This window comes from Paroedura picta, chromosome 3, assembly GCF_049243985.1.
Source record: "Paroedura picta isolate Pp20150507F chromosome 3, Ppicta_v3.0, whole genome shotgun sequence".
Classification (NCBI taxonomy): Eukaryota; Metazoa; Chordata; class Lepidosauria; order Squamata; family Gekkonidae; genus Paroedura; species Paroedura picta.
The window spans coordinates 146,363,616-146,389,160 of NC_135371.1; the positions used below are offsets into that span (position 1 = coordinate 146,363,616).

Here is a 25,545-nt window from a genome sequence, read left to right on the forward strand (position 1 = left end):
GCTGTCTCAACTGGGGGTTTTTGATGGCCCTGGGAGGGTTTCCTGAATAGGTGGGGCTGACAGTGGGTGTGTACACAGCTGTGCTTCCCAGCCATATTCTGCAAAATCCCACCACTTCATAACTAATTGTACCCCTGGCTAGAGATAGTGCTGACTCGCATGGGTTCAGCTGTCGATGGGACCCGCATCCAACTTGCCCCCCCAAGCACAAACTGAGCAGGGAATGGAGTGACATCTGTGCATCGACTTCCAAGTCAGTCCAACATAGATGTTAAATACCAAAGGCCGCAGGCTGAGGCAACAGTTTCTTAACTGAATTTGCCCCTCCCTCTGATGGACTGAAGCCACTGCCAAATGCTTCCTGGCAATGGGGTCAGGATACCACTGTGGTGTTTGGCTTGCCACCACCCCCTTGAATGTGTTCCACCCACTATGCTGCTGGCTTGTTTATTACCCCAGGTGAGACTCTCTGTGGGACCCATTCTAGTGTTTGCAGTGGCAGCCTTCTCTTGCCTGGAGGGCATTTGCATGCACAAGCATTTCAGTGGGGAAAGCCCTCTGCTCTGGACGCAAGACACCATCTATGTCGGTTCACCAGCAGTAGCTATTGAACTTCCCTCGGCTACTCCTGATTCCTAGCCTCCCTTTACAGGGGGACTGCTTCCAACTCTGGTAGTAACGTGAAGCGGAGTTACTTAATTACAAAGCGAAATCTGCATTAAAATGGTATCCTGCATTGAATGCCTGTGTGATGGAGTAGGGGTTAGACAGAGGACATGCCTGTACAGCTTGGTCAGGACTAAGACACAAGCCCAGAAAGATGAAAAGGCAGCAGCAGAAGAGCTGCTGAGTTCTGGCCATCCCCATTTTGTCTGGCTTGCCTTAATCTCTACGGACTGGCCTAACCCTAGCCCTTACAAGCACAGGGGAGGGCTGTGTGGGATGGTGATGCAAGGCCTCTGCAATGAAGTATCTGGCAACTACATGGTGCAGTTGAGTAGTTGCAGTAAGGCAGAGGTTATTGCGAGGGAAAGAGCAGTTACCTATTTACCCAAAAGGAAGAAGGCACTGAATAGGTGCCCAGTCTTCTTCCTAAAAACAATATCCTACACAAAAGCATTTTTATTACTGTATGTAATTTAACATGAGTGTGAATTTAAGCTGCCCCCCTCTTCTTTTTGCTGAAATGGACCTCTCTTTCACAAAGATTTGAGAGCCTGCTGTCTGGGTCCTCATTGAGGCACCAACTTGTTTCAGGAATGATTGTTCAGTGTCCATCTCCCAATGGGGAGGGGGGGGGAGTTTGGTATGTGACTTACTCTGACCATGACCAAAGCGCTTAAAGCAGAGGAGGCAAGAGAACAGCAAATCCCACTATAATGCTAGGATCTCAGTTCCACCAAAGAGTCCGTCCATCTGATCTTTTTACATCGGCTTGACACCTGCATCTGCTCAGAGGCTGAAAAAAACCCACCATTCTGGACTCTGGATATTTTCAACCGAAGAGAGTGGCTGTGTGCCCACCCCCTGCCCCAGTTCTGTGATTCCCACACAGGACCGCAAGTGTGCCTTGAAGAATTAAGCCACCATTAGAGGAGAGAAAGCCCATGCCACATGCAGCTGCAGCACCAAAGGGAGTACTTGAACAAGATGGAAAGGAGCACACAGTGCATCAAGGCCTGAACACCACACATTCAATCTCTTTTCCCCTTTATTTTCTGGGAGAGCAAAGACAACAAACAGCGTCATTTCACAATAACTTATATAAATAAGAAGAGCAAAAGACATCTTAATTTCTTAAAAAAAAATTAAAAAGGACAACAAAGAGGGTCTCCTAAGGAGAAAGGCCTGTACACAGCAAAATAGCACCACTGGAGGGAGCCCGCAAGGCTCCCACTGGAAAAACAGGGAAAGGACAGAAGAGGTGGCATGACTCTGCAGAAAACTAAATTGCAACATTTAGAACTTAACGTTAAAAAACATTACAGGGAAGGCGTGGGGACCCAACAGTCCATCCTGAGCCCAGGCTAGCTCTAGGACCCAGGGAGACCGGATTAAGGTAGCTAGTTGGTTGTGCTGGGAAGGAGGAACCAGTCCATCAAGTTGGAAGCTTGATCCCAGCAAACCAAGAGACTGCTGGGAGGCAACCGCGTCAGGGGAGACGGTGAGGTGGAGACACTGTCCTTCGAAACGCTTCTCCTTGGCTGCCACCTTCTGCTTGGTGCCCTCCGACAGCCATGACTCTCCAGCACAAGGGGTGGATTGAAGACATCCCTCTCCCCCCTCCCCCTCGGGAAGGAAATCCTGAATTTGGCAAAGCCCTATGCACTCGCTGACTGTCGAGAAGCAGAGGAGCTTAAGTAATACGCTTAGGCAAGAGGTTGCACAGCCAATGAGGTAAAAGCGAGGCAGCTGTTGCAGAGGCAGATATGGGATTGTTCTCCTTTCTGAGGTTGGCTCCTGCTCCCAACCAGCAAATTACACCAGCCCCAGAATAATTGAGTTGGTGGAAACTTTAAGTGGATGTCTGTTCCCTGGGATGGCCTATTCCTCACGGGAGAATCCCTCGGCAGCCCAGATGCCTGGATCCCTCCCTCCCTCCCCGCTGTGAATTTACAAGCCCCCTGAGCTGGCCAAGTGCTTGGCAAGGCAAGGCAGATCCTGCCCTCCCACCCACCCCCATGCTTCAGAAAGTAGTGCAGGATTCCAGAGCTAAGCGGATCTGATACTGTCCAGCAGGAGCAAACACGATAGGACCGGCTCCTGTTCCCCTCACACCTCCTCTCTCTGACCTTCACCCCTTTTCTCAACAGAAAAGTCTCCAGGTGCCCTGGTTAATAAAGTTCCTGCTTTGGGACAGACAGGAGTGCTGGGTGTGGAAGACGCAATCGTATTCTGGTGCAGGGCCAAGATTTGGTTTGGGAGACTCCAGCAGAATCCCGGAGACAGAGCTGGGCCTTTTGAAGCACCAGGTAGGAGCATGTGGCGCCATCCCCTGCCACGCTCAGCCCTGGCTGCCACAGGAGGACAAGCTGTCGTAAAGAGAGTCACTGAGGGACTCGGAGTTCTCCAGGCCCGGCTGGCCTTCTGGGCCTGTATCCCTGGAGTGGGCCTCTGTGCTGACCTCCTCGCCCACATCAGAAGCGCTGGGAGTGCGGCTGCTGCTGGTACTGAAGGCTGGTGAAGCCTGAGGCCCATCTGATGAGGTGCATCTCCTCTCCACGACGCTGCAAGCTGAACCCTGCAGAGAGAGACAACAAGGAGGTGGGGCAGCTCAGCCAAAAGCCTTGGCAGAAACGGCACACGTCAGAGGCAGGCGAAGCTCCATCAGCACAGGCTGGGCCTCTGTCCCCGTTCCAATCTGCAACTCTTAAGAAAGCGGTGGAGAACAGTCGCTTGGCCTCAAACAGGCACCTGAACTTGCTTGAGTTGTCCCTATGACTTGCTCAGCAGTGTTTTACACTGGAGTTTCATGTCACATACAGACAAGATGGAAGGGGAGCAGAGAAATTACACGCCTGCCAAGCAGATTCTCTCCTACTGCACCAGAACTGTCCACAGTGAGCCCCCGTGCCATTCTCATCCACAGGTTCATAGCAGGAAAATTATTTTTCCACTATAAGAAAACTAGGGTGTGTAGCCCTCTCCCAGCTTCATGAACCCATACCAATGGAGGTATCTAAAAAAAATATTGAAAGATCTGTAGGAAAAACAGACTAAATGTATTTTATCTCGATCTTGTAAACCTCAGAGTAAATCTGCTGCCTGCTTAGGCAGCAGAGCTTCCAAAGCAGGCTTTACACAGCATTCTTTCTATCCCTGCAGATCCCCAATTGCGAGGTGTTGCAAGCAGAATTTAGGATCAAGCCAGGCAAGGTCTGGGTCAGGGGTAGTCAAACTGCGGCCCTCCAGATGTCCATGGACTACAATTCCCATGAGCCCCTGCCAGCAAATGCTGGCAGGGGCTCATGGGAATTGTAGTCCATGGACATCTGGAGGGCCGCAGTGACTACCCCTGGTCTTGGGTGCTCACGTATGGATTTCAGAGCGGTTTCCCCTTTTTCTTTTAAATAAGATGGTACCCGAAGCCTCAGATTTGGACTGTCACTGCAGGCCAAGGGGAGAAGAGTGCTCTTTCCCCAGCCCCAAACCAACCCACTGGGGCAAACCACACAGAGCCATAAGGCTAATTGCAACTTGGCTGGGCTTGTTCTGCATCAGGGAAATGTCAACTGTGCTCTGCCCCAGTCCTAGAATCAGGGCCATGTCCTCAGGGCTCCTTTAAAGGAACACGACATACTGAACCCTTCCAATGATCTGGCCCTAACATAGCCAGGCTTGCTCTTCCTCAATTCCTAAATGCAGCAATGCTCAACACCATCTGTCACTGTGGAGACTGCCACACTTCACCCCTGGTGCTAGCAAGGTGATGCTTTACAAGCCCTCAGGTCACGGTGGAAGACTAGCAGAATTTCCCCCTCCCCACACCCCTTGCAAGGCCTAGATAGGGTCCCTTCAACCCGCTCAGGATAAGAGTCCCAACTGATGCTGTTCCTCTCCCCCGTCCTCACCACTGCAGACCCATGAAGCCCCTCCATCCTGCCAGAGGCGCCGAGAAAGGGATCCGTGCCGGCAGATGCTTTGGCATTGGGGAAAGTCCAGTTCTTGCTCTGCTGGACGTGCTTTGGCTTGCTGGGAGCACTGCAGAGATCTGTGAAAGGGAAACAGTTGGGCCTTGTCAGTGCAAGGGCCACTCTGAAGGACACAGCAGGAAGGAACTGGAAAGGGATCCCACGTACACACCCTCCCACCACCACCACCACCACACAGACTCTAATGCACGTAAAAGGCAACCCGCCCAAGGTAAGTTGTTCTAATTAGGGTCTTCTAGTCACAAAATTAGAAATGCTCCAGTGCCTCTTCCTCAAGTGTGCGGGAACGCATGCTGCAATGTTGGACCCAGCCTGACCCAGCAGCATCCTCTTTATCTTGAGAACGGCTACATCTGAACTGATATCAAGAAGGCATTCAATAGGTGCAGCCTTTCATCATGAAGTTCCAGTGGCAGAAGAGGCTGCTTCCCTTTTGGCCTGGCGGACCAGCTGTCATCAGCCAGAACACCAATGGCAATTAGGACGGTGATCCCACAAGAGCCAAGTCAGAGAAAAAGAGTCCCTGGCTCCTGTCACCGCATCAGTCTCTTCTTTGCCCTCCTGCACTACTGCTCATGCCACGCTTCACCAGAGCCAGCCAAAGAGCTACTGGACCAGAACTGAAATACCATCGACAGGAAACACCCCCTCTACAGCATGGGTGTCCTGCAGGCACAGTTCTCACAGGCCACATGGGACAAGGCTTCTGGACCCTTAAGGGTTTCCAACAGAGAGGCCACTGGAGGCCCAGAGCCTCCCTCCAGCTCAAAGGGACTTTCGAGTAATGTGGCCTTCAGCCCCAGGGGCTAATTACTCCATCCCCAGATTTGTTAAGCAGGGGCCAAGGCATTTGGTTGAGGCCAGGCACAACCAACAACATCTGCAGGGCCCCTGCCCCCTCCCACCCCACCCCCCAGAAATCCATCAAGGCATTCTGCTCCCAGACCTGTTTGTATTATTACTGTTTAATGTTGTTCTGTTACCCTGTTATCATCAGTTAGTAATATTAATGTTATAGTTATTTATATGTATGGTTTCTTGTATAGTTCTCGGTTCCATGTAAACCACCCTGAGCCTTTGGGGAGGGTGGTATATAAATGTGAATAAATAAAATAAAGTCACTGTGATGGGAGAGACACCTGGGGCACTAAGAAGTAGAGGCCCCAACCAAAGTACGGCAATCCGAGAAGGTTGGGACCAACGTCCCTGTAGGCAGCAAACATAAAAGCACAGGCTGCAGTTCTTCTTTTCAACAATCTTGGTACCAAGAGCTTAGAAATCCCCACTGGCTGGACGCCGGCCCCTCCTTGGCTAATCCCTTCCTCTCCTTTGAAAAAGAGGACGTACCTCCTGAGCAGCCTCTGCGATCCCGATGCCCGAGGGAGGGCTCAGCGCTGGTTAAGATCCCATGAAAAGCTGGCATGCTCTGGTGCTTGCTGGGCCCCAGCAGATCCTCGGCACTGGGCACTTCCCTCTCCAGCGTCCGGGCTTTGCGGGGCACCTTGGTGACAGGAGGGGGCCCCCTAACTGGGAAAGAGCCAGATGGCTGAGGGTCGAGCCGGGGCCTTAACTTAGGCACGCTCTTACAGGGCATCCCGCTGCAGTAATCTGGTGGTGGGAAGGTGCCAATGCCGCTGTCCAGGGTCCGTGTCAAAGAGCTACATACTGTGGACACAACAATAATAAGACAGGGGTCCTGGAGAGAGTTCCTTCTCCCCAAGTTGCTCAAGTAACAACACAGACACACTTCCCTCAGTGAGAAGGCTCCTCTGGGCATCGGAGCCCTTACTGCCGCCTGGAGTCCTTTGTCCAAGGGAAGAGCCAGGAAATCCAGCCCGGGACTCTCCATCTTCACTACCTTGAGCTGCAAGCCTAGCCCTGGCAATCTGTCCCCGGCTGGCATCCCTTTAAATACTCCCGGAGCCCCATCTCCCAGTCTCCACGTATCAATAAGTAATGCCCATTTAATGAGGCCTCCGCTGCTTCCTCTCTTCTCAACAGATACTTAATATTTAATCCTACATTGCTCCATAAATCCAAGCCTAAATATATAGAAGCTATGCATTACGCATGAATGTAACCTGCAACTAGTTTAAAGAACCATTCTGTAAGGATAAAACAAATCCTCTTCCTGTCTCCTCAGGGGAAAGAAGGCAGCCACACCACACCGCCCTTGCAGGCTAGCATCTCCTCACAAGGAGGACCCAGCATGTCAGTGTATGGGTATTGTGGCCCTCGGTCAAAGTTCACAATGAATTGTGAGGACGTCCTCAGCAGTACTTCTCTGGACGGGAGCCTCACAGGTGGGGGCAGAGTTATCAGCAACGTGGCACAAAATGCACAAAAATAAGACTGATCAGTGACCCTTGCAGAGTTTTTAACTAGTACCTTTCAGGGATGCCTAATTCCCGTTACAAATGCAGGGGAGGAGGAGACAGTTTAATCCTGCCAACCTTGCAGGTTTTCATCTATCAAGGCCCCTACACAAGAAATCCTATTAGTTCTGGAAGGGAAGATAGGCAAAAACTGGGGACCTGAGTTTTCTCTCCAAGGCTTACAGAACAATGTGGGGGCAGGAGTTGTTTCCACAGGCAAAATGGGAAGACTCAGACCCACTTTGGGAAATGTCTACCCACACTGCCCTGCTCCAAGGTAGGGGAGCACATGGCCAAAATTTGGTTTTTAAAGATTATTATTATTATTACTATTATTCCCCGCCTCCGCCCGAAGGCTCAAGGTGGGTCATCTAAAAACCCCACTTTTGTTTAAAACCAATAAAACGAATACAGTAAAAAATCCTACCAACCAAGTAGCAGCAAAACGCATCCTAGTCTAAACCCAACATCAACATCCCCATCTAAAAGGGAGGTGGAGGGGTGCTAATGGAACTCGCTACCGCCATTTTGTGAGGGGGGGGGGCTGATCTTCCTTTCTGCCTGGCCTCAACCATAAGCCTGGCATAAGAGCTCCATCTTGCAGGCCCTGCGGAATGCTGGAAGTTCCCGCAGGGCCCACAGATGCTGGGAAATCCATGATATGCATGATCCTTAGATGCCCATAGAGCTTGGTAATGGGTCTGGTACTTTTCAACATTTTTGTGAATGATCTAGATGAGGAGGTGAAGGGACTGCTTATTAAATTAGCAGGCAGCAAATTGGGAGGAGTAGTGAACACCCCAGAAGATAGAACGTTCAATGAGATCTGAACATGCTGGGAAAGTGGGCAAATGGGGACAAGCTGAACTTCAATAAAGTGCAGAGTTCTACATCTGGGTCACAAAAATGAAAAGCATTTTTGCTGCATGAGAGATACGCTTCTGGGCTGCATCAACAGAGGTATCACATCAAAATCACAAGATGCTATGGTCCCACTGTATACTGCATTGATCAGACTGCACCTAGAGTACTGTGTACAGTTCTGGAGGCCTCACTTCAAAAAGGACATGGACAAAATTGAGAGGGTGCAGAGGAGAGCGATGAAGAAGAAGAGTTGGTTCTTGTATGCCGCTTTTCCCTACCCGAAGGAGGCTCAAAGTGGCTTACAATGGCCTTCCCATTCCTCTCCCCACAACAGACACCCTGTGAGGTGGGAGAGGCTGAGAGAGCCTTGATATCACTGCTCGGTCAGAACAGTTTTATCAGTGCCGTGGGGAGCCCAAGGTCACCCAGCTGGTTGCATGTGGGGGAGTGCAGAATTGAACCCGGCATGACAGAAGTCCGCACTCCTAACCACTACACCAAACTGGCTCTCTAGATCCAGAGCATGGGGATCAAGCCCTATGAGGAAAGGCTGAGGAACTGGAGAAAAGGAGGTTGAGAGGGGACATGATTGCTCTCTTTAAGTATTTGAAAGGTTGTCACTTGGAGGAGGAGCTGTTCCTGTTGGCAGTAGAGGATGGGACTTGCAGTAATGGCTTTAAACTATGTGTAGAACAATATCACAAGATATCGGGGGGGCGGGATTCTGTCTGAGTAGTTCACTGAGTTCTTAAGCAGTAGCTGGACAGATGCTTATCATGGATGTTTTAGGCTGCCCCTACATTACGGAGGGGGTTGGACTAGATGGCCTGTAAGGCTCCTTCCAATTCTACAATTCTAAGTGTGCTTTCTTTTGTATAAGCACAGCATTGGTTCCCTAGTCTTAAATGGTGATCGAAGTGCCAAGCAACCCTGAGCTTTTAAACCAATCTTTCCATCACTAGGCTCTTCTGAGAAAAGTGATCACCTTCTACCATGTGCTCCTTCAGATACCTGCCCCCCTCCTCAATAAACTTGCCTGCAAAGTGCTGAGAAGTCACTGAATCAGTTAAGCTGTCACTGGGCGGCATCTCCTCTTGCAAAGTCGCATCCTGAAGCTGCAGAGGAAAAGACAGGAAACAGACAGAAAACCAGCATGCGTGGGCTCTGGCGTGCCCGTGTCCGTGAAAAACACCACGAAGGACGGACTAACTCACCTTTGGAGGGGCCTCTGGACAGGCATGGAGGTGCCCAATGATACCGTTGCGTGGAGGTCGGATGAGCCGGGAGTCTTTGGCGTCATGCAAGCCCCTGTGTAGACCCTGAAGTTCATTCTTCTGCTCTAGGTGACCCTCAAATGGTGCTTCCTTCCCATCCACCCTATAGCAGAGCCATGATGTGAACATAATCAAATTCCTCCTGTCCTGAATCTCGCCCTTAGCTCCAGAGGTGAGAAATAAGGACCCCCCCTGCTACTAGGACATACAACCAGCATGCAGATTGCAGAGGTAGAGAGATTTTTCCATTCTTCCTGGTCCAGCTCCCTCTTTGGGATCTCTTACACAAGCCTCTTGAGCAAGTGGGTGGGCTTAACTATTAGCACAGACTAGAGACATTTGCAAGAGTGGGGCACTAAGGCACTGCACATTTGAGATGAAGCAAAAGAACAGCCTTGCTGGATCAGACTAGTGGTCCACCCATTCTAGCATCCTGTCTGAAACAGAGTAACTGGTCAGCCAATAACATGGCACAGAAGCTGATGTTGCATCCTATCACTGGTATAAGAGGTATACTGCCTCTGAAAGTAGAAGTTCCCTGTATCTGTAGGCCCACCTCTTCTGCCATGTCCTCCAGAGAGCACTTAAGATTGTGTGACCAAAACTTGCTCAGGGTCCCTGCCCCAAGGAAGTAAAAGTGGCCTCATGCAGGGCCAGGGCCTTTTCAGCGTTGGCCCCGGCCTGGTGGAATTCGTTGAGATCACGGCCCTCTGGAATTTTAAACAATCCTGGAGGGCCTCTATGACCTTCTTCCACCAGGCCTACTGTTGACGCCAGGAAATAAAGACCTCCCTACCTGGAATAGAGTACTATTTTAAAGAAATCAACCAAACACCAAGAGCACCCCTCCCCCGGAGACTTTTAACGAAGATGGCTTTTTAACCTAAATTAATTTTAAAACCTAATTTAGATTTATTTAGTGGATTTTGTTGATATGATTTATGTGAATATTGAATATATTATCTAATCTTGATGTTATCTACCCTGATCCTATAGGGAAGAGCAGGCCACAAGATTTTATTATTATTATTATTATTATTATTATTATTATTATTATTATTATTATTAATAACAATAATATTCACACTGGCTAGTAGTCATGAATTTGTCTCCATGAGTTTGTCTATTCCCCTTTTAAAGCCATCTGTTCTTGTGGCCATCACTATATCCTCTGGTAATGATTTCCACATTATGCATAATTACCCCCACCCTGTCTCCTAAACTGCAGCATGCATATTTCCACTCTGTAACTTACCTGTTGAGCAGCTGCTGCATGAAGTTCTCAGCAGTCACTTCCTGGTACATGAGGGTGAGCTGGCTGTGGCCAGCATCACAGGCATGGGGGCGTGGCTTATCTAAGGCCAACCCATTGATATAGGCCTTCTCCTCTTCCAGGGCCTTGCGCAGGTCCTCCGCCTTCTCCATAAGTTTGGAAATGTTAAGGCTCTCCGCCTCCAGCCTGCGAGATACTAGCTTGCCCTCCTTGCCTTTGGGGGGCTCTGGCCTCCGACTGAGGGCTGGCAGTTTGCTCTTCCGCAGGCCAAACCAGCTAGCAAGGCCACTTGAATTCTTCTGCTTGGCCTCGCCAGCCGCAGGCCCCCCTTTGTGCCGTCTCAGGACGTTTTCTTCGATGCCCTTCATCACCTTTTCTTCAATGCTGGCTGGAAGTCCAGGTCTGCCCTTGGCGGGGTCTGGGCAAGGAAGGTTCTTGCGCCCCGCGCTGCTGGTGAGTGGTTTGGTGGGTGGCAGACATGGCTTGGTCTCCTGGACAGGGGCCTTGGTAGGAGATTTGGAAGGTAACTTAGTAGGACTTCCGTGAGGGCTCTTGACATTCTTCCCCGGCGGTGGGGCCTTGGCAGAGTTTCTCGTGGCTGGCATCCCCAACTGACGATTTTTGGAGCTGTGATGCTCAGGGTCACTCCCGCGGGAGCCCACAGAGTGTGAAGAGTAGCACCGAGGGGTGGGTTCTGCACCATGGCAAGGCTCGTGGTGCTTGAGGCTGCTGCTTCCAGTGCCCAGCCTAGGGTGGGTTTCGGCAAAGCTCTCTGAACGCTCACAGGGTCGGCCTGGGGCCCTCCCCTTCTCAGAGCTCGATTGCTCCTTTCCCTCAGTGCCCTTCAGCCTCCCAAGCACAGTCAGTCGCTCCTTGAAGGGCATGTTGGCCGCTTCCGGTGCCCGCTTGCTTGGGCCATTCGCAACCTTCTTGGAGCCGTCTGTGTTTCGGCGAGCGAGAGGTGGAGAATTCCGGCCCTCTGCCCCCACCTTCTCCCGCCCACCAGCAAATGAGCCAGGCTCCGGAGACCCATCACTGGGGGGCAGGGTCCGGAGAGATGCTGAGCGGTAGGTGGGCAGATGTGCTTCAGACATATCTGGCTTGACATCTCTTGGCGAATGAGAGCTTGTAGAACTGCCGAGTGAAAGCTCTAATATGTTCTCATACTCATGGGGCTTGTGGGAGCCAAAGGGCTCCGGAGAGGTGGGTGTGACTTTGGGTGGCACGGGAACAAGGTGCCTACCAGCCTTGGGGGAAGGGTGCACTGGAGCAAAAGCAGGGTCGGTGGGGAAGGGACTATCGGGGGAACCCTTACGGCTGGGTGCAGGAGAATGGTACACCTCGTATGTATTGCTACGACATGGGATTTTGGAACTGCGAGTCAGCTGGGGGCTGAGACGCAGGGCAGCAGGACTGGGCGGTGGTGGCATTTTCAGTAATTTGAGCACCTTGGAGGGAGAAGGGATGGGAGGGCCTTGCCAGGACTTGTTCTTGCCCTCGCTTGGTGCTAAGACACCAAGGCAGGCTGGCTGTCTGCAAGCAGAAGGGGGCCCTAAGGCTTCCAGGCAGCTGACTGCTTGGATGTGCTTGTAGCTGCTGACCTGGCCTCCAGAGCTTTCCATCAAGCAGGGCCCACCGGGTTCCCCATTGACCAGGGCATTCTCTCCTGCTTCCCGAAGGACATGCTGCAGGTAAGTCTCTACATCCCCCAGGTCCAACTTGTGCTCAGCTAAATTGCTTAGCAGCACTTGCCCAGAATGCCCTTTCTCAGGTGGATCCGATTCTCCAGCCTCATCTGATGAGGAGGAGGAGCTGCCCTCTCCTTTAGATGGAAGCTGGCCAGGCACACTCTCTCCCTGTCCCAGCAGCAGACATGGCCAGGCTTCGGCAGTCACACCTTCTGGGGAAACAGACTGCCTGGGGTCTCTCCACGGCACAGAAAAGGAAAGCAGGGGGTCCATCTCTTCCAGTGAGCGAAGCACCTCCAGGATCTGGGCCTTCTTTCGCAGGAATGGGGACAGAGCTTCCAAGGCCTGGGAGTTGGGTCCTGGGGTGCCAACACACTGCTCCTCTGAGATGACCTGAGGGAAGTATCAGAGAAGGGGGTGGGAGAGAATTACAAAAAGTGTAAGTTCCAGATTCCAATTCCCATCTCAGAATTTTCTACGTCAAAGTTGTCTCCCTGCCCCAAACTCCACAACAGCTAAGCAGACCTTCTATCACTACTTCTTTTTTTGGCACATGTCGAGCAATGTTCAAAGGACATGCAAGGTGGTCACATTTGAAGTTGGGTAGAGCTACTATGTCCAATCTTGTTTTAATTGCATCCTCCACCCCCACTATGGTCCCCATTCTGTCACCTCAATCTTAGCCACCTGCCTACCCTGGATTTTTAGTGCTAAATAAGACCATAGATTCCCATTCCCTTTCCCTTCCACTTGTTAGCAGGATCAGCTCCTTGTCTGTCACAAGTACTTTTGGAATATTTCTGCATGCAGTTGACTGCCTGACCTTGAGGTTCACTTCTGACAGAAAGCACCCTCTCCAAATTCCTTTTTGGACCAGGAATTTTCCTCCTTTTGAAACCTGAACCATGTCCAAATATTTCATATGTTGTACAGTCCAGCACTTCAGGGTATCAGCTGCATTCCAAGTATCTACACTGCTTGTTTTTTTATAATAGTATTTTTATTTTCAGAAAGAGATAACCAGACAGAAAAGAGATAAAAAGATTATTTTATATAAGCCTTTGTATTTCTATTTTACCCTTTTCTTCTTCATCAAATTCTCATTGTCTAATTATCAAACTTAATCATCTTACTGCTTTACAGTTAGCAAAAATTTACCTGTGTGTTACCACTGTACTGATAATGTCATTATTGCTACTTATTCCATTATGTACCAAAGTATTTTCACAAATCCAAAATGGATAGTAAAACAGAAATTCAGAACAGTGGTTCAGCACATAACAAATTTTGAGGAAAGATGGAAGTTGATGAAATATAATTTCTCATTTTAAATTCTAGTTTTAAAGGTGTTTCTCATTGTATATTTAGTCTCTGCATTCATAATGAACTTAATTTATTTTTCAAATACGTTGTTAATTTCATTGTTACAGCATATTCAGCCATTTTACGATTCTATGCTTGGGCAAACAACATTTTTTAAATTTTGCAGCATAATAGTTCTAGCTACAGTCAATTTGAATATTTCTTCCAGGACTCTTGGTAGTTTAGTGGGTAATATTCCCAATAATATATGCTTAGGGTACATAGGAAAATTGAATTTTAATATATTTTGCATTCTTCCATGTATTCCTTTCTAGATTTGTTTGTCTTTCTACTAGTCCACCACATATGATAGACAATCAATCTGTTTCTTGACGTTTCTAGCACTTTCCATTAGAGGCCTATCGAACCTCAACAAGGGCCAGGGCATTTTCAGTCCTGGCCCCCACCTGGTGGAATGAGCTCCCCCAAGAGATCAGGGCCCTGTCAGAACTTCCACAATTCCTCAGGGCCTGCAAAAAGGAGCTCTTCCACCAGGCATTTGTTTGAAGCCAACTGACCCAAAACATCTACAAGCCCCCCCTCCCCCTCAGACTGATAGGTCGAACCTCCTGGGGGAGTATCAAAGTTATTGTTGAGGAAATGTTATTCTAGTTGTTATGTTATTGTTATTGCTATATTGATACTGATATTGTTTTATGTAAATGTTCTAAAATGTTTTATGTAAACTGCCCAGAGCCATAGGGAAGGGCAATATAAAAATCGAAATAAATAAATAAATAAATATTTTCTCAATGTCCTTAGGAGTGACATACCATCTGAAAAACATGTCATACCAGTTTTCTCAACGTCTGACTGGCCATTTACTTAATTTGTTCATCCCATAAATATTCCCATTGTGACACAGGTATTTGCTCTTTAAAATTTTACATCCATTTAATCATAATTTTTTCACTTACTCTTCTGATTCAAATTTATGAAATTTATGAAGTAACTTATATAACTATTGTAGTAAATGGTCTTTTGCTTTATAGTCATCTGTTCGAACTCTTTTCTCTTAAAGTCCCTCCTTCTGAATTCATTGCTTTCTTTTATCTTGAAACTGATTGATAATACATTGGCCATTGAACATTGAACCCTTTACCTTTGATATCTCTTTACTTCTGATAACCATTTTCAAGTATTTAAAAGGGTGCCATATAGAGGATGGAGCAGAGTTGTTCTCTCTTGCCCCAGAGGGACGGACCAGAACCAATGGGATGAAATTAATTCAAAGTCTTTCATTTTTTTAATATGCTTTATGGTAAGTCCTGAAAGATTTGCACTTCTTCCTCTGTAAACTTCAGTGGAGTCTCTTTGCTGCTTTAATATGGTGCCTTGTTTTTTGTGAAAAATTGATCAATATATCTCGTGATAACTTATTCCTCTGCATGAAGCTTGAATTCTATATATTTGATCAATGTCTGGAAAGTCTCGTATACATATAATTTTGGAATAGTTCTTGATTTTCTAATTTCATCAATCAAAATCTTCTGATATGCCTCAAAAATGGATGGAAATGAATTGAAATCTTTTTTCCCCAGAATTTAATATATTTGCTCAGCTTTCTTAATCTGAAAATCATGTATCACTATTTATGCTTCATTTTCCTTTTGCTTCTTTTTGATTCTCAAGATTTTTTGCTTAATCTTGTAATTTTGCTTTAATATCTGAAAATCCAGTTGATTCTGAAGTTTATTCCACAGTAATAGTGCCCTGACTCAGCTGTTTTTATAGGTCCAGATTTATCTTGCTGAAGATGCTTAAAAGCATCAGGGGAAGGAAGATTTCTCCCTCTACACACACAAACCTCTCCTCATATAGAGGACTTCGAACTGATAAGTGAATCTCAGGTGGATTTCTTACTTGGGTTTCTTTTTGAATCAAAGTCTCTTGAGATAAAACAGCTTAATAGCTGAAAGGGCTGGCCCCCTTCACACACTACTCCTTTTTAAATCTTTTTTCCCCTACTGGATTATATACAAAGACTTAAATAGAACAACTAGACTGATGAACTACTGGATACTGGCTAATTATTTTCTTTAAAGCATCATCTTGTACACAGTAACAGCTTTTTTTTGCATTTAAGGAGGATTCCAACTCTCTGACTTTGAAGCTTTTGTATTCTGGTAAGTTGATTTATTATCACTCCAGAAGTAAGGCCTTCTGAGCTAATTAATGTTACGTGGCTGTGAGAAAAGTTACAACTTGCCTTAAACCGGTTGTCTGTCTGTCTGTCTGTCTGTCTGTCTGTCTGTTTATTTATTTATTATTTGGATTTGTATACCACCCCTCCCAACAAGCTGGCTCGAGGCAGTTAACAACACTTAAAACAATCCCAGCTGTCAAACAACCCCAGAGCTGCAAAAAGTAACTCTAAATAAATAATTTCTGCCATCTTGGCATTTTATCATATTGAGAAGATTTTGGGATTATCACGATGTTGACTAACGGAAATTTTTATTGGTTTGCAATTTAAAAGCCTCTCATTGCCTGCCATTTCCGGGGACGTTTCTTTCTTTCTTTCTTTCTGCTTGTTCAGCATTATGAAGCAGCAGCGAAAGAATTAAAGGGCGCTTGGCAGCCTGGCTGAATCATTATTCTCTGGATAAAAGGCATTTAACATTTAACAATGATAAACTATAAGAAGATTTTGAAAGTGGACTATTCCCTGTCATTCTGAAGTCTGGAGCAAGTGAATGAATCTTTGGAACAACTAAGGAAACAAGTATTGTGAAATAAAGAACTAAGTTCCTGGGCAAAAATCTTGATCTATTTTCTTTTTCATCTTTTGTGTGCCCTCTGCTGTATCTGGAGTGAATTGCTATATAGTGATTTTAATGGCAGACAGGTGGTTTTTTAGGGTTTGTTTTTAAATCTTGTTCTATTTAATTCTTTAACATCTTTATTACCATTCATTTGTCTCTATTTTTTAATTTTTGAAAATTTTGGAAATGTTGGAATCTTTTTGGAAAATTACTTTAAATTGTTGGGTCCTTCATCAATTTCCTCCCTTTCTTTCCCTTTATCTCTTCAACAGCAAGATATAAACATATACAGTAAGGCAGGTTACTGTGTAATTATTCAAGTTTGATTTGCCTGAAACGTTTCATATTTCCTTGATTGCTTTATAATAAAGATTTAAAGATATGGAAATATTTTATTGTTGGCATCATTATAAAAAGTTGATTGAAAACAGATTTCATCCTCTGTTTACTATTTCAGTAATAATTGTTTCAATTTTTAATAGAGGTGTGTGATGTGATATTATTATCTTTAGATATCTTGGCTTTTTGATAGTATACAGTAGAAATAGTTAGTTGTGAATTTAGTACATGCTTGTGAATATAGTATTGTATAATATCTTTAAAAGCAGAAGAGCAAATAGTAGAATGGCAACTGGAACACACCAAAAAATGAAATGGAACAAAGAAATGTTTTAATGTTTGAAAGGCTATCCCAGACACTGTTGTGTTAAATGCAGCATTTTTAGGAAAGAATTCAGAACAATCAGTATATTCTGAAGGAAATTCAAAAAACATTCAGGAATGAAAAGGACTCAGAAGGAAATCCAGAAAAAATTCAAGAATCCAGGTGAGAACTCAGAATAAGCTTAAAGAACTATCAAGGTATCCACAGGGCTGATCAGCAAAGCAAGTAATAGTGCTGCCTGTGCTATCAGGAATCATACACCTTGGTTCTCTAAGCTGTTATAAGACACTGTGCAACAGAGGAAGCTGCAAGGATGTTGCAGAGGGAGCTCTTCCCCGGCATGCAATCCACCACAGTGGAGAGGAAGAAGAGGTTCACAAAACTTACCTCTCTCTGCAGAATGCAGCGTCCCAGGGGAAGGGAGGCCTGGAGTTTCTCTACCATCTCTGGCTGGGAACCGGATACTGGATCCGAGAGCAAGGAAGCAGGATGGGGTGGTAGCTGAAGGATAAAGAGCTGACATAAGCATGGAATTTGTTACCCTAATCAAACCTCACAGATGCATCAATCAACCACAATGGCAGGCTCAACCACACAGAGCCAGTTTGGTGTAGTGGTTAGGAGTGCGGACTTGTAATCTGGCATGCCAGGTTCGATTCTGCGCTCCCCCACATGCAACCAGCTGGGTGACCTTGGGCTCGCCACGGCACTGATAAAACTGTTCTGACCGGGCAGTGATATCAGTGCTCTCTCAGCCTCACCCACCCCACAGGGTGTCTGTTGTGGGGAGAGGAATGGGAAGGCGACTGTAAGCCGCTTTGAGCCTCCTTCGGGAAGGGAAAAGCGGCATATAAGAACCAACTCTTCTTCTTCTTCTTCTTCTTATTCAGCACTCTGGGGAGGGTACTGATCACCCAATTCACGTAAATTAGCATTTGAACACATAAAACTGACAGACCATTTGTCCATCAAGGACAGTGTTGTCTGCTAAGACTGGCAGTAGCTCTCTAGGGCTGGCTTTCTCAGCCAAGGGTTCATGAAACCCAGGGGTTTCTTGACTGCCCTGGAAGGGTTTTTCCGAATAAGGGGGAGTTGATTCATTTTCTATATATTTTTTAAATTTTTTAAACATTTATCAGGTGATATGACCATGTATGGTAATGTCAACCCCCCTAATGGCCAATGATGGAAGGGCTGGGAAGGGAAGGAGCCCCAGGTGGGTGTATATACAGCTATGCTTCCCAACTGTATTCTGCACAATCGTACCACTTCTAGGGTTTCTTGAAGCCTGAAGAACATTTCAGGGGTTTCTCAAAAGTAAAAAAGTTGAGCAAGGCTGCTCTAGGGTCTCAGATCGGGGGTCTCCTGTATCACCTTACAACCCAATCCTTTGAACTAGATATGCTGAGGATTGAACCTGCGATCTTCGTGTACAATCTCCAGCAGTGTGGAGACAAGTGGCAAGAGGCCTACCTGGGACAGGGAGCCAGATGTCAGTTTCTGGTGGAAGAGATCACTCAATGCCTGATTTTGCCTCTCAAGGTCAAAGACCCGCTTTTTTAGCTTGATGCATTCTTCCCGAAGATCCTGAAAAAACAGCAGAGGTCAGCAGGTTGAGTTGTGCAAGCCAGTGACAGGGGTGACTTCTCCGTGCCACCACTATACCTTATCTTCACATCCACTCGCATTGAGACAACAGGGGTTGTTTAGGGTTGTTCTGGGGTATACTTTCAAAATTCTGCTTCAAAGTTGCATAAAATGTTGCTCTAAGAAAACTTCAGTTCAGCTACTTTACATACATAACGCAAGTTAAACCAGTGTTATTAATTGGCTTTTCCTGAATTCTTAGTTAGGATTCTTCTGCTGGACATCTCCTAACCACCAGAAACCTAATAGTGTAAGAGCACCAAATGGAAACTGAGCACAAGCTTTAAAACTGCCCTCAGGTAACTAAAAATGTGTGGCCTGAGTTACTGGGTATGAGTTCTAATCTCACCCAGCCACAGGCTTACAAAGTGCCTTTAATAAATCATCATCTCTTGGCCTGCGTCCTCAGCATGCAACTCAGAAGTAATACTAGCATAATATACATGAAGCCCTTGGTAGTGCTATCTAAACAGTGCCTCCTGGTGACTCAGTCAATGAGTTGGTCGATGACTGGCAACACCAGTTAACAACCGCCATCGACAAGATCACACCCCAACATCCTCTCTGCCCCGCCTTAAACTGGCACCCTGGTATGCCAGAGAGCTGTGCAAAAAGAAACAGGAGCTGAGATATCTAGAGCAGGGTTCATCAACCCCTGGTCTGCGGCCCGGTACCGGGTCGCCGGCAGCTGCGCCTGCCTCCCCCCCACACACAGCGAGAACGAAGGGAAGAGGCAGGCACGGCCCTGGTGGCGAAAACGTGCATGCACGGCAACTGCGCGCATGCGTGTTTGCCATCGGCTCTCCCCTCACCCCCGGAGACGGTCCCTGACCTCAGAAAGGTCAGGGACTGCTGATCTAGAGTGAGTTTGGAAGATGACTTGCGACAAAGCATCAAGAACATCTTATGGGACTCTTATGAAGGCCTATGAGTTGGCAGTGAAAGCCATGAAAAGAGAGTATTTCATGGCTTCCTTTGCATCCCCTAGCTCATGTCCAGCTCAACTATTTAGAATAATTCGGTCTCTCACAGCCCTACGAAAAAGGGCCCCCAAATTCTCAACTGACTCTTGTGAGGCTTTTGAAAGTTTTCTCATGGATAAAATCTTGGTGCTCTGCCGCCACCTGCCTCCAACTATCCAGCCTCCTAGTTGAAGCTAAACTGTTGTCTGGGTCTGGTCAATGCATGGATGGGAGACCTCCTGGGAACATGATGGACAAAGTTTTGAGTTCTACCAAGGAAGAAAGCTGGAATATAAATTTAACATATAAATACATATCACCCTTCCGCCTTTCCACACTGTACAGAGAAATTAACTGCTGAATTGCAAGCCTACTGAATCCATCAAAAATATCTGGAAATTGTTTTGTACCAAAGTTTGACGACAGACAGCAGCTAAACTGAAATGCTTCCACAAGGAATTTCCCCCTAAATGAACAGCAGGAACCAACCCCCCCCCCCCCCGGAATGTCTAGATCCAGACCATATAATGCTGCATTTGGACAGGAGTCATCTGGAGCCCCATTTTTCTCACTGTTTCCTAAGTAAAGGGGAATTTACAGGGTGGCTGAAGGTGGAACATCCATTCGGACACTTCCATGCCACAACCATGGGAGAGAGGGAGAGCTAAGCTCCATATTAAATTAGGGTTCCATGATTCAGACTTTTAAAGGGATTATTTCATTGCTTTACCAAGCCACACAGTAGCAATGCAGTGCAGTTGGAAGAGTTGCAGGCTGTGGGTTTCTGCATAATGTGCAGGAGAGAAATGGGGGAGGGGTGCGTGGCAGCAGACCATACTGCAGGGAAAAGGGATGTGCAGAATGCATTCCCACTCATTCCCTCATTGCTTGCTGATGTGGAGGGGGGTGCATTTTTACATTCCTAATTGGAAGCAGCCCTGGGATAAAAACAACTTGTCTGAAAAGAAAAGCAGATGCCCCATTTTCAATGAGGATGCCCTTCTGAAGGAGTCAGTGCTGAATGGTGCAGAGATTGGACACAGGAATTATCAGCCAGGAGCCTCTCCCTTTCTCTTGTTTAGTCAAAGGACCTCTGGGAGGGAGGGGTGCGCATATGCACGTAGCTTATCCAGGAGAGCAACTCACCTTTTGGTTCAACAAGGCTTGCACCACATGATTCGCTACCTGTAGAAGAACAGAAGTCAGTCAAACCTCTTCAGGACCCCCAGGAAGGCTTCTACCCCCAGAGGACAGCCAAGGAGGGGGAGGCAATACCTCATCCAAGCAACGTTCATAGGTCTCCCGCTGGTTCTCGTTGGCTTGTGCCAGAACTGCATTCTCCGTCTGCGAATACAAAATAGGACAACCCATGAGATCAAGAAGAAAAGTATCTCCGTATCCTCTTCTGGCAGGGCACGGGGACTGCTGAGAGTAATGTTTCCTTTCTCTCCCCAACTCAGATTCCTTGCCATTCAGGGCAATTTTTTCACTGAAGTATTACGGCATCATTAAGACTCTTCCTAGACAGATCAGTGGGTCAGCAGCCTTAAGAACAAGGCCAAGTCTGTTCTCTTGGTCCTCTGTACTTGGCCCCCAAAAGCCAAGATGCCAGCCAGCAAAACAACCAAAGAGAAGATATATGAGGGATCCACACAGTTTCACTTACTGGCTGGAGAACATGTTCCCTGCATGTGACACACTGTGGTTTGGGGCTGGGGATCAGGCAATCCTGTCTTGCAGCAAGAGGCTGGAGCAGCAGGCTTGGATCAGACTGTGGTGCCAGCCCAGGTAAGAAACCAGCCCCTCTCTCAGAAGAGTGTGTGACCCCAGCTGAATCTACTTTCCCAAGCACTCTGACAAACTGAGGACCTGGTGCAGCTGTCCTTCTCACTATGTGTTGGGGCCTATAAATTTGGTTTGGTCCCTATAAATTCTACCCCTGGGAGAAAAAGAAAAAAAAAAACGCTGGCAACCTTTTCCTGGATGATGAGCAAAAAGTCAATGAGTGCAGTTTCTCCTCCTGCCGAAGTCACAGCAATTCTATGTGTAGAAGACCTACTCCCACTGAGTTTCTTTGAAATTGTAAGGACAAGACATATTGGAACTCTGTGGGTCCAACTCTCAAGTTGTCCTGAAGAGGACTGAACTTTCAGAGCCAGAGGATCCCCCTACCTCCAGCTCACGAAGTCTCTGCAGCAGCTCTTGGGTAGTCAGAGGCTCACTGCTGTCTCCATCGGGCTTTTTCTCACCCGGTAGCTTCGTTTCAGACATCATTTCCTTCAAGATAAACAGAAAATAGAGGTTTCTTCAGGAACAGCAGGCTAAGATGACCCTAATAGTTAGAGTGGACTGCATTCTTGCCCAATCCTGCCCCATTAGCTGCTACTGCAGTGGCACACATTTGCACCTGGTGTATATGCAATCCAAGCTGCAGAGCAGAGAGCAATTTTTTTCACCCCTTGGCCACTTTTTTCTCCTCTTCCTTTATGCCCCACTCTGCAGTTTGTTGCACTCCTTGAATATGATTTCCAGGCACTCTCAACAGGCTTACAGGGCCAGAGGTGTCCTGGCCAACCAGAATCTCCCTTCCAAACCCCAAATCTTCAATTTACAATCAGCAGAGATTTGTGCAGCCCTCTTGTGACTTTAGGAGGGGGAAGGGGACAGGAGTCGAAACTCAATGGGTTCCTATTCTGCTATGAAAGTGGTGCATTAATGGTTCAGTGAGCATTCTTGAGATGCTTGGGCTGTTTTCCACACAGAACCTTAGCATGTCGACATTATCTGAAACTCCAAGAAAAAGCAATGTTGGCTAGAATGTACATTACTTTTTAAAAAGCAACTCAGCTGTCTAAGGTATGCTGACCAACATTTTAAGTGAACTATGCCACTGAGAAGGGGCCATAACTCCATAATGAACACAGCTCGACCAGGAGGAAAGAAACAGGATAATGTATGCCACCCTGAGCTCCTCAGAGGATAGCAAGATGCATGCAAGCTCATCCTTAGTATCTCTCCTTGTCTTGCTATTAGAGCTGCTTCTACCTGGCAAGCCCTCTGCCCAAAACTTCGGAGAGCTGCTATGAAACATGCTAGGCAGTACTGGGGCAGGTGGACCAGGAGCCTGACTCATTATCAGGCAGTTTCATCTGCTCACATTCTTGGCATTGCAAGTAGCTGCTGCTAGCCTCCCCATACACACAGTGATGCTCACAGCTCTGCCCAGCACCTGGCTGCTGCTCTGTTCTTAACCGGCCACTGTTCCACATAAAGAGTAAACTCCAAACTCTCTGGCATCTTTCAGCTACACAGTTAGCAGACCCATTCACATGCATGCTGAACTCAGCCCAGTTGTAGGAGGAGGCAAATCTGAACCATCCACAAGTAGCACCACTCTTGCAGCACTCGTTTTGGTTGCAAGGACATGTGGAGGCAAAAGGAGAGGAAGGGCTGCCCTCTGGGCCCCATCTGTTGGACCATCAGTAGCTGCTTGGCCCCTGGGTAAAACTGGATGCTGGACAAGACAGACCACTGGTCTGATCCAGCAGGGCACTTTTTCTCTTCTTCTGCTTGTGCAAGAAGCTGCCAATAGAAAGGACAGTGATGTCAGATTTGCTTTGCCCTCACCCTGGTTCAATCTTTCCCTTACCTCTTCCTAGAGCAGTCACGATGACTGGCCAGTTCACCAAGCCTTCCTTAGTCGTGCCTACCTGAAAGAGAAGAAAAAACAAACAGGGTTTTTAAAATGTTAAAAAGGTGCTGTCTTCATTTACTGCTAAGGTGCCCAGCCATGAACTGCAGCCTTAAAGAGGTTCATCAGGCATTCAGGGTGGAAAGCAATAGCTACAGAAAGCAGCAGTCAAGTATTTTTATCTCAGATTCATCCCTGATGTGGTCCCCATCTTCTTCTACTGATTAGTTACCAAGCAGCAGCCAGAGTTTTTGAGCTTTGTGCTACTTCATGATTCTTGTGCCTTTTCCCGGAGGAGTCTGAATACCCAAATCCAAGCCTAGGGCAGGCTTTCTCAACCACGGTTTAGTGAAACCCTGGGGTTTCTTGATGGCCCTGGGAGGGTTTCCTGAATGGGTGGGAGTTGAGTTTGGCTGAAGGAAAGTGACTGGCTCAAGGTTTAGCCTTCTTGCTGGATCAAGCCTAGAGAGAACCCGGTTCTTCTTGGCTTGGGATATAGTTGGATTTACACAACACTGACCGACCAAGCTCTTGTGTCAATTAGCTATCTTCCCTCTCAACAAAGTAGGGCTTTGCATATTAATGATTGGCTAGTCCTTGCGTCAATCACAAGGCCAACTTCTTCCTATCATGGAAAAGATTTTAAAAGAACTTTGAACAGAAACAAATCTTGATTAGGGAAACATGCCAACCCCCCTGCATGGCATTAAAGGTAATCTATATCTATGAAAGACCCCTACTAGGACAAGGTGCAAACAGAGACAACAAGGAACTGATTTTCAGAACACATGTCTGTTCTAGGAGACTTCACAGCGGGGGGCGGTATATAAGCCAAATGAATGAATGAATGAATGAATGAATGAATGAATGAATGAATCAATCAATCAATCAATCAATCAATCAATCAATCAATCAAAGGCCAGAGTGTGGGGGGGGGGAGAGCACAACATCATTTAAAAAAATAACCCACTATGCACAGGTACCCTAAGCTAAAGGCTTCCACTAGAGCCTGTTGAGTACCGATTTCTTTCCACCCATTAATTTAACTTGAAGAATCTCACATCATACTTCTGTAACTGGAAATTATCTTAACTTTGCTGCAGATCTTGAAGCTCTTACATTTCCTGTGATCCAGCAGCCCAAAGCAGGGCTGCCCCACACAACAGAGTAGAAATCATGATAAAGGCAAAACCTGAACACAAAGTTGATGCATTATCAAGCTGATTTATAGATATCCAAGTGCACTTTGAACATTTATGATAACAATGTCGTGATCCAACCTCTGCCCAGCTTGGAAAAAGCAGTCTCTTTACAACCAACAAGTTATCTCCTTACAGCCACGAATAGCTGAACAAACTCATCTTCTCAGGAGGAAACTGCAGGTCACCAAGTTATATGAAAATAATGTGAGATCTCTTAGTTGGAGAAAAACATCTACCATATCACTGAATAAAGGATCCTAACAGGTCCATCACCTGCAGTATGAACCCAGCTTTGTAACTTGTCCTGCACATGTAGATGGACCAGTAAATCAGCTCTTCTGGCCCCTTCTTTCAGATAATGATCCTTTTAAAAACAGTTTAAAGTGGTGTGTGCTCTCTCTGCATCCTTCGCCTTACCCCTCCCCTGGCCTACAATAGTCACAAACACTTTTAAGTTGCTTATAAAAATGAGTCCGTAAATATGAGCATATTGATCTCTGGCACAGCCAGCTCCTCCACTTCCTAATTTACTACAACCTTAGAGACTATATGCCAGCCCGAGAAAATCTTGCTCCATGGCATCAAAACTTGTGTGCATTTTCAGGGAGGCTGAGGCACTCTGAAACAACCTCTACCACACTGTCTGTCTTTAGCAGTACAATACACAGGCGGGGAAGATCACTCAGTGTTTCTTGCTGCAATTGGTTTGGCTTTTCTGAGTATTCTGTGATCAAGCAACAGTTTGACCCTTTGGTGTGCTTCAGTACCAACAACTTTAAAGCCAATAGTCCTAAACCAACCAACTAATCAAAATATCATTCATAACATGTAGCATCCCATTTCTACCTTCTCCTAATTTCAAGAGGATATGTCATAGCTTCCCAGACCTTGATGCAGTCATAAAGGAACACCCAGAATTAATCTCCTTACAAAAACGCATCGCTTGTGGTAGTACAAGGTTCACTACTAAATACTTCCACTTTAAAAACAGCATGAGCATATCTTTTGCATGCAATTATCGCAAAGAGCAATGTAAACTTGTAGGTTACATTCCTAATTTGATGGAGAAGAAAGTCACAATAGGTTTGAATAGATGGTTAGGAAGCAGTTGCCTTATACTGTATGG

At 46.7% G+C, this 25,545-nt stretch overlaps 1 protein-coding gene across 4 annotated transcripts in view; it reads right to left on the reverse strand.

Annotated features, from left to right (window-relative positions):
* Nucleotides 1-2,679: 2,679 nt before the first annotated feature.
* NCKAP5L (NCK associated protein 5 like) overlaps nt 2,680-25,545 on the reverse strand; it is a 48,835-nt gene continuing 25,969 nt past the window's right edge. For all 4 annotated transcript variants that reach the window (XM_077328458.1, XM_077328462.1, XM_077328461.1 and 1 more), the window contains 12 exons: nt 23,176-23,236; nt 21,699-21,803; nt 20,802-20,870; nt 20,673-20,711; nt 18,391-18,504; nt 17,305-17,418; nt 10,421-12,519; nt 9,106-9,268; nt 8,928-9,006; nt 6,000-6,317; nt 4,572-4,711; nt 2,680-3,241 (listed from right to left, as the gene is read on the reverse strand). In XM_077328458.1, the coding sequence (XP_077184573.1) occupies nt 3,005-3,241; nt 4,572-4,711; nt 6,000-6,317; nt 8,928-9,006; nt 9,106-9,268; nt 10,421-12,519; nt 17,305-17,418; nt 18,391-18,504; nt 20,673-20,711; nt 20,802-20,870; nt 21,699-21,800 (3,474 nt within the window). In that variant the 5' untranslated portion in view covers nt 21,801-21,803; nt 23,176-23,236 and the 3' untranslated portion in view covers nt 2,680-3,004. The remainder of the gene's footprint in view (nt 3,242-4,571; nt 4,712-5,999; nt 6,318-8,927; nt 9,007-9,105; nt 9,269-10,420; nt 12,520-17,304; nt 17,419-18,390; nt 18,505-20,672; nt 20,712-20,801; nt 20,871-21,698; nt 21,804-23,175; nt 23,237-25,545) is intronic.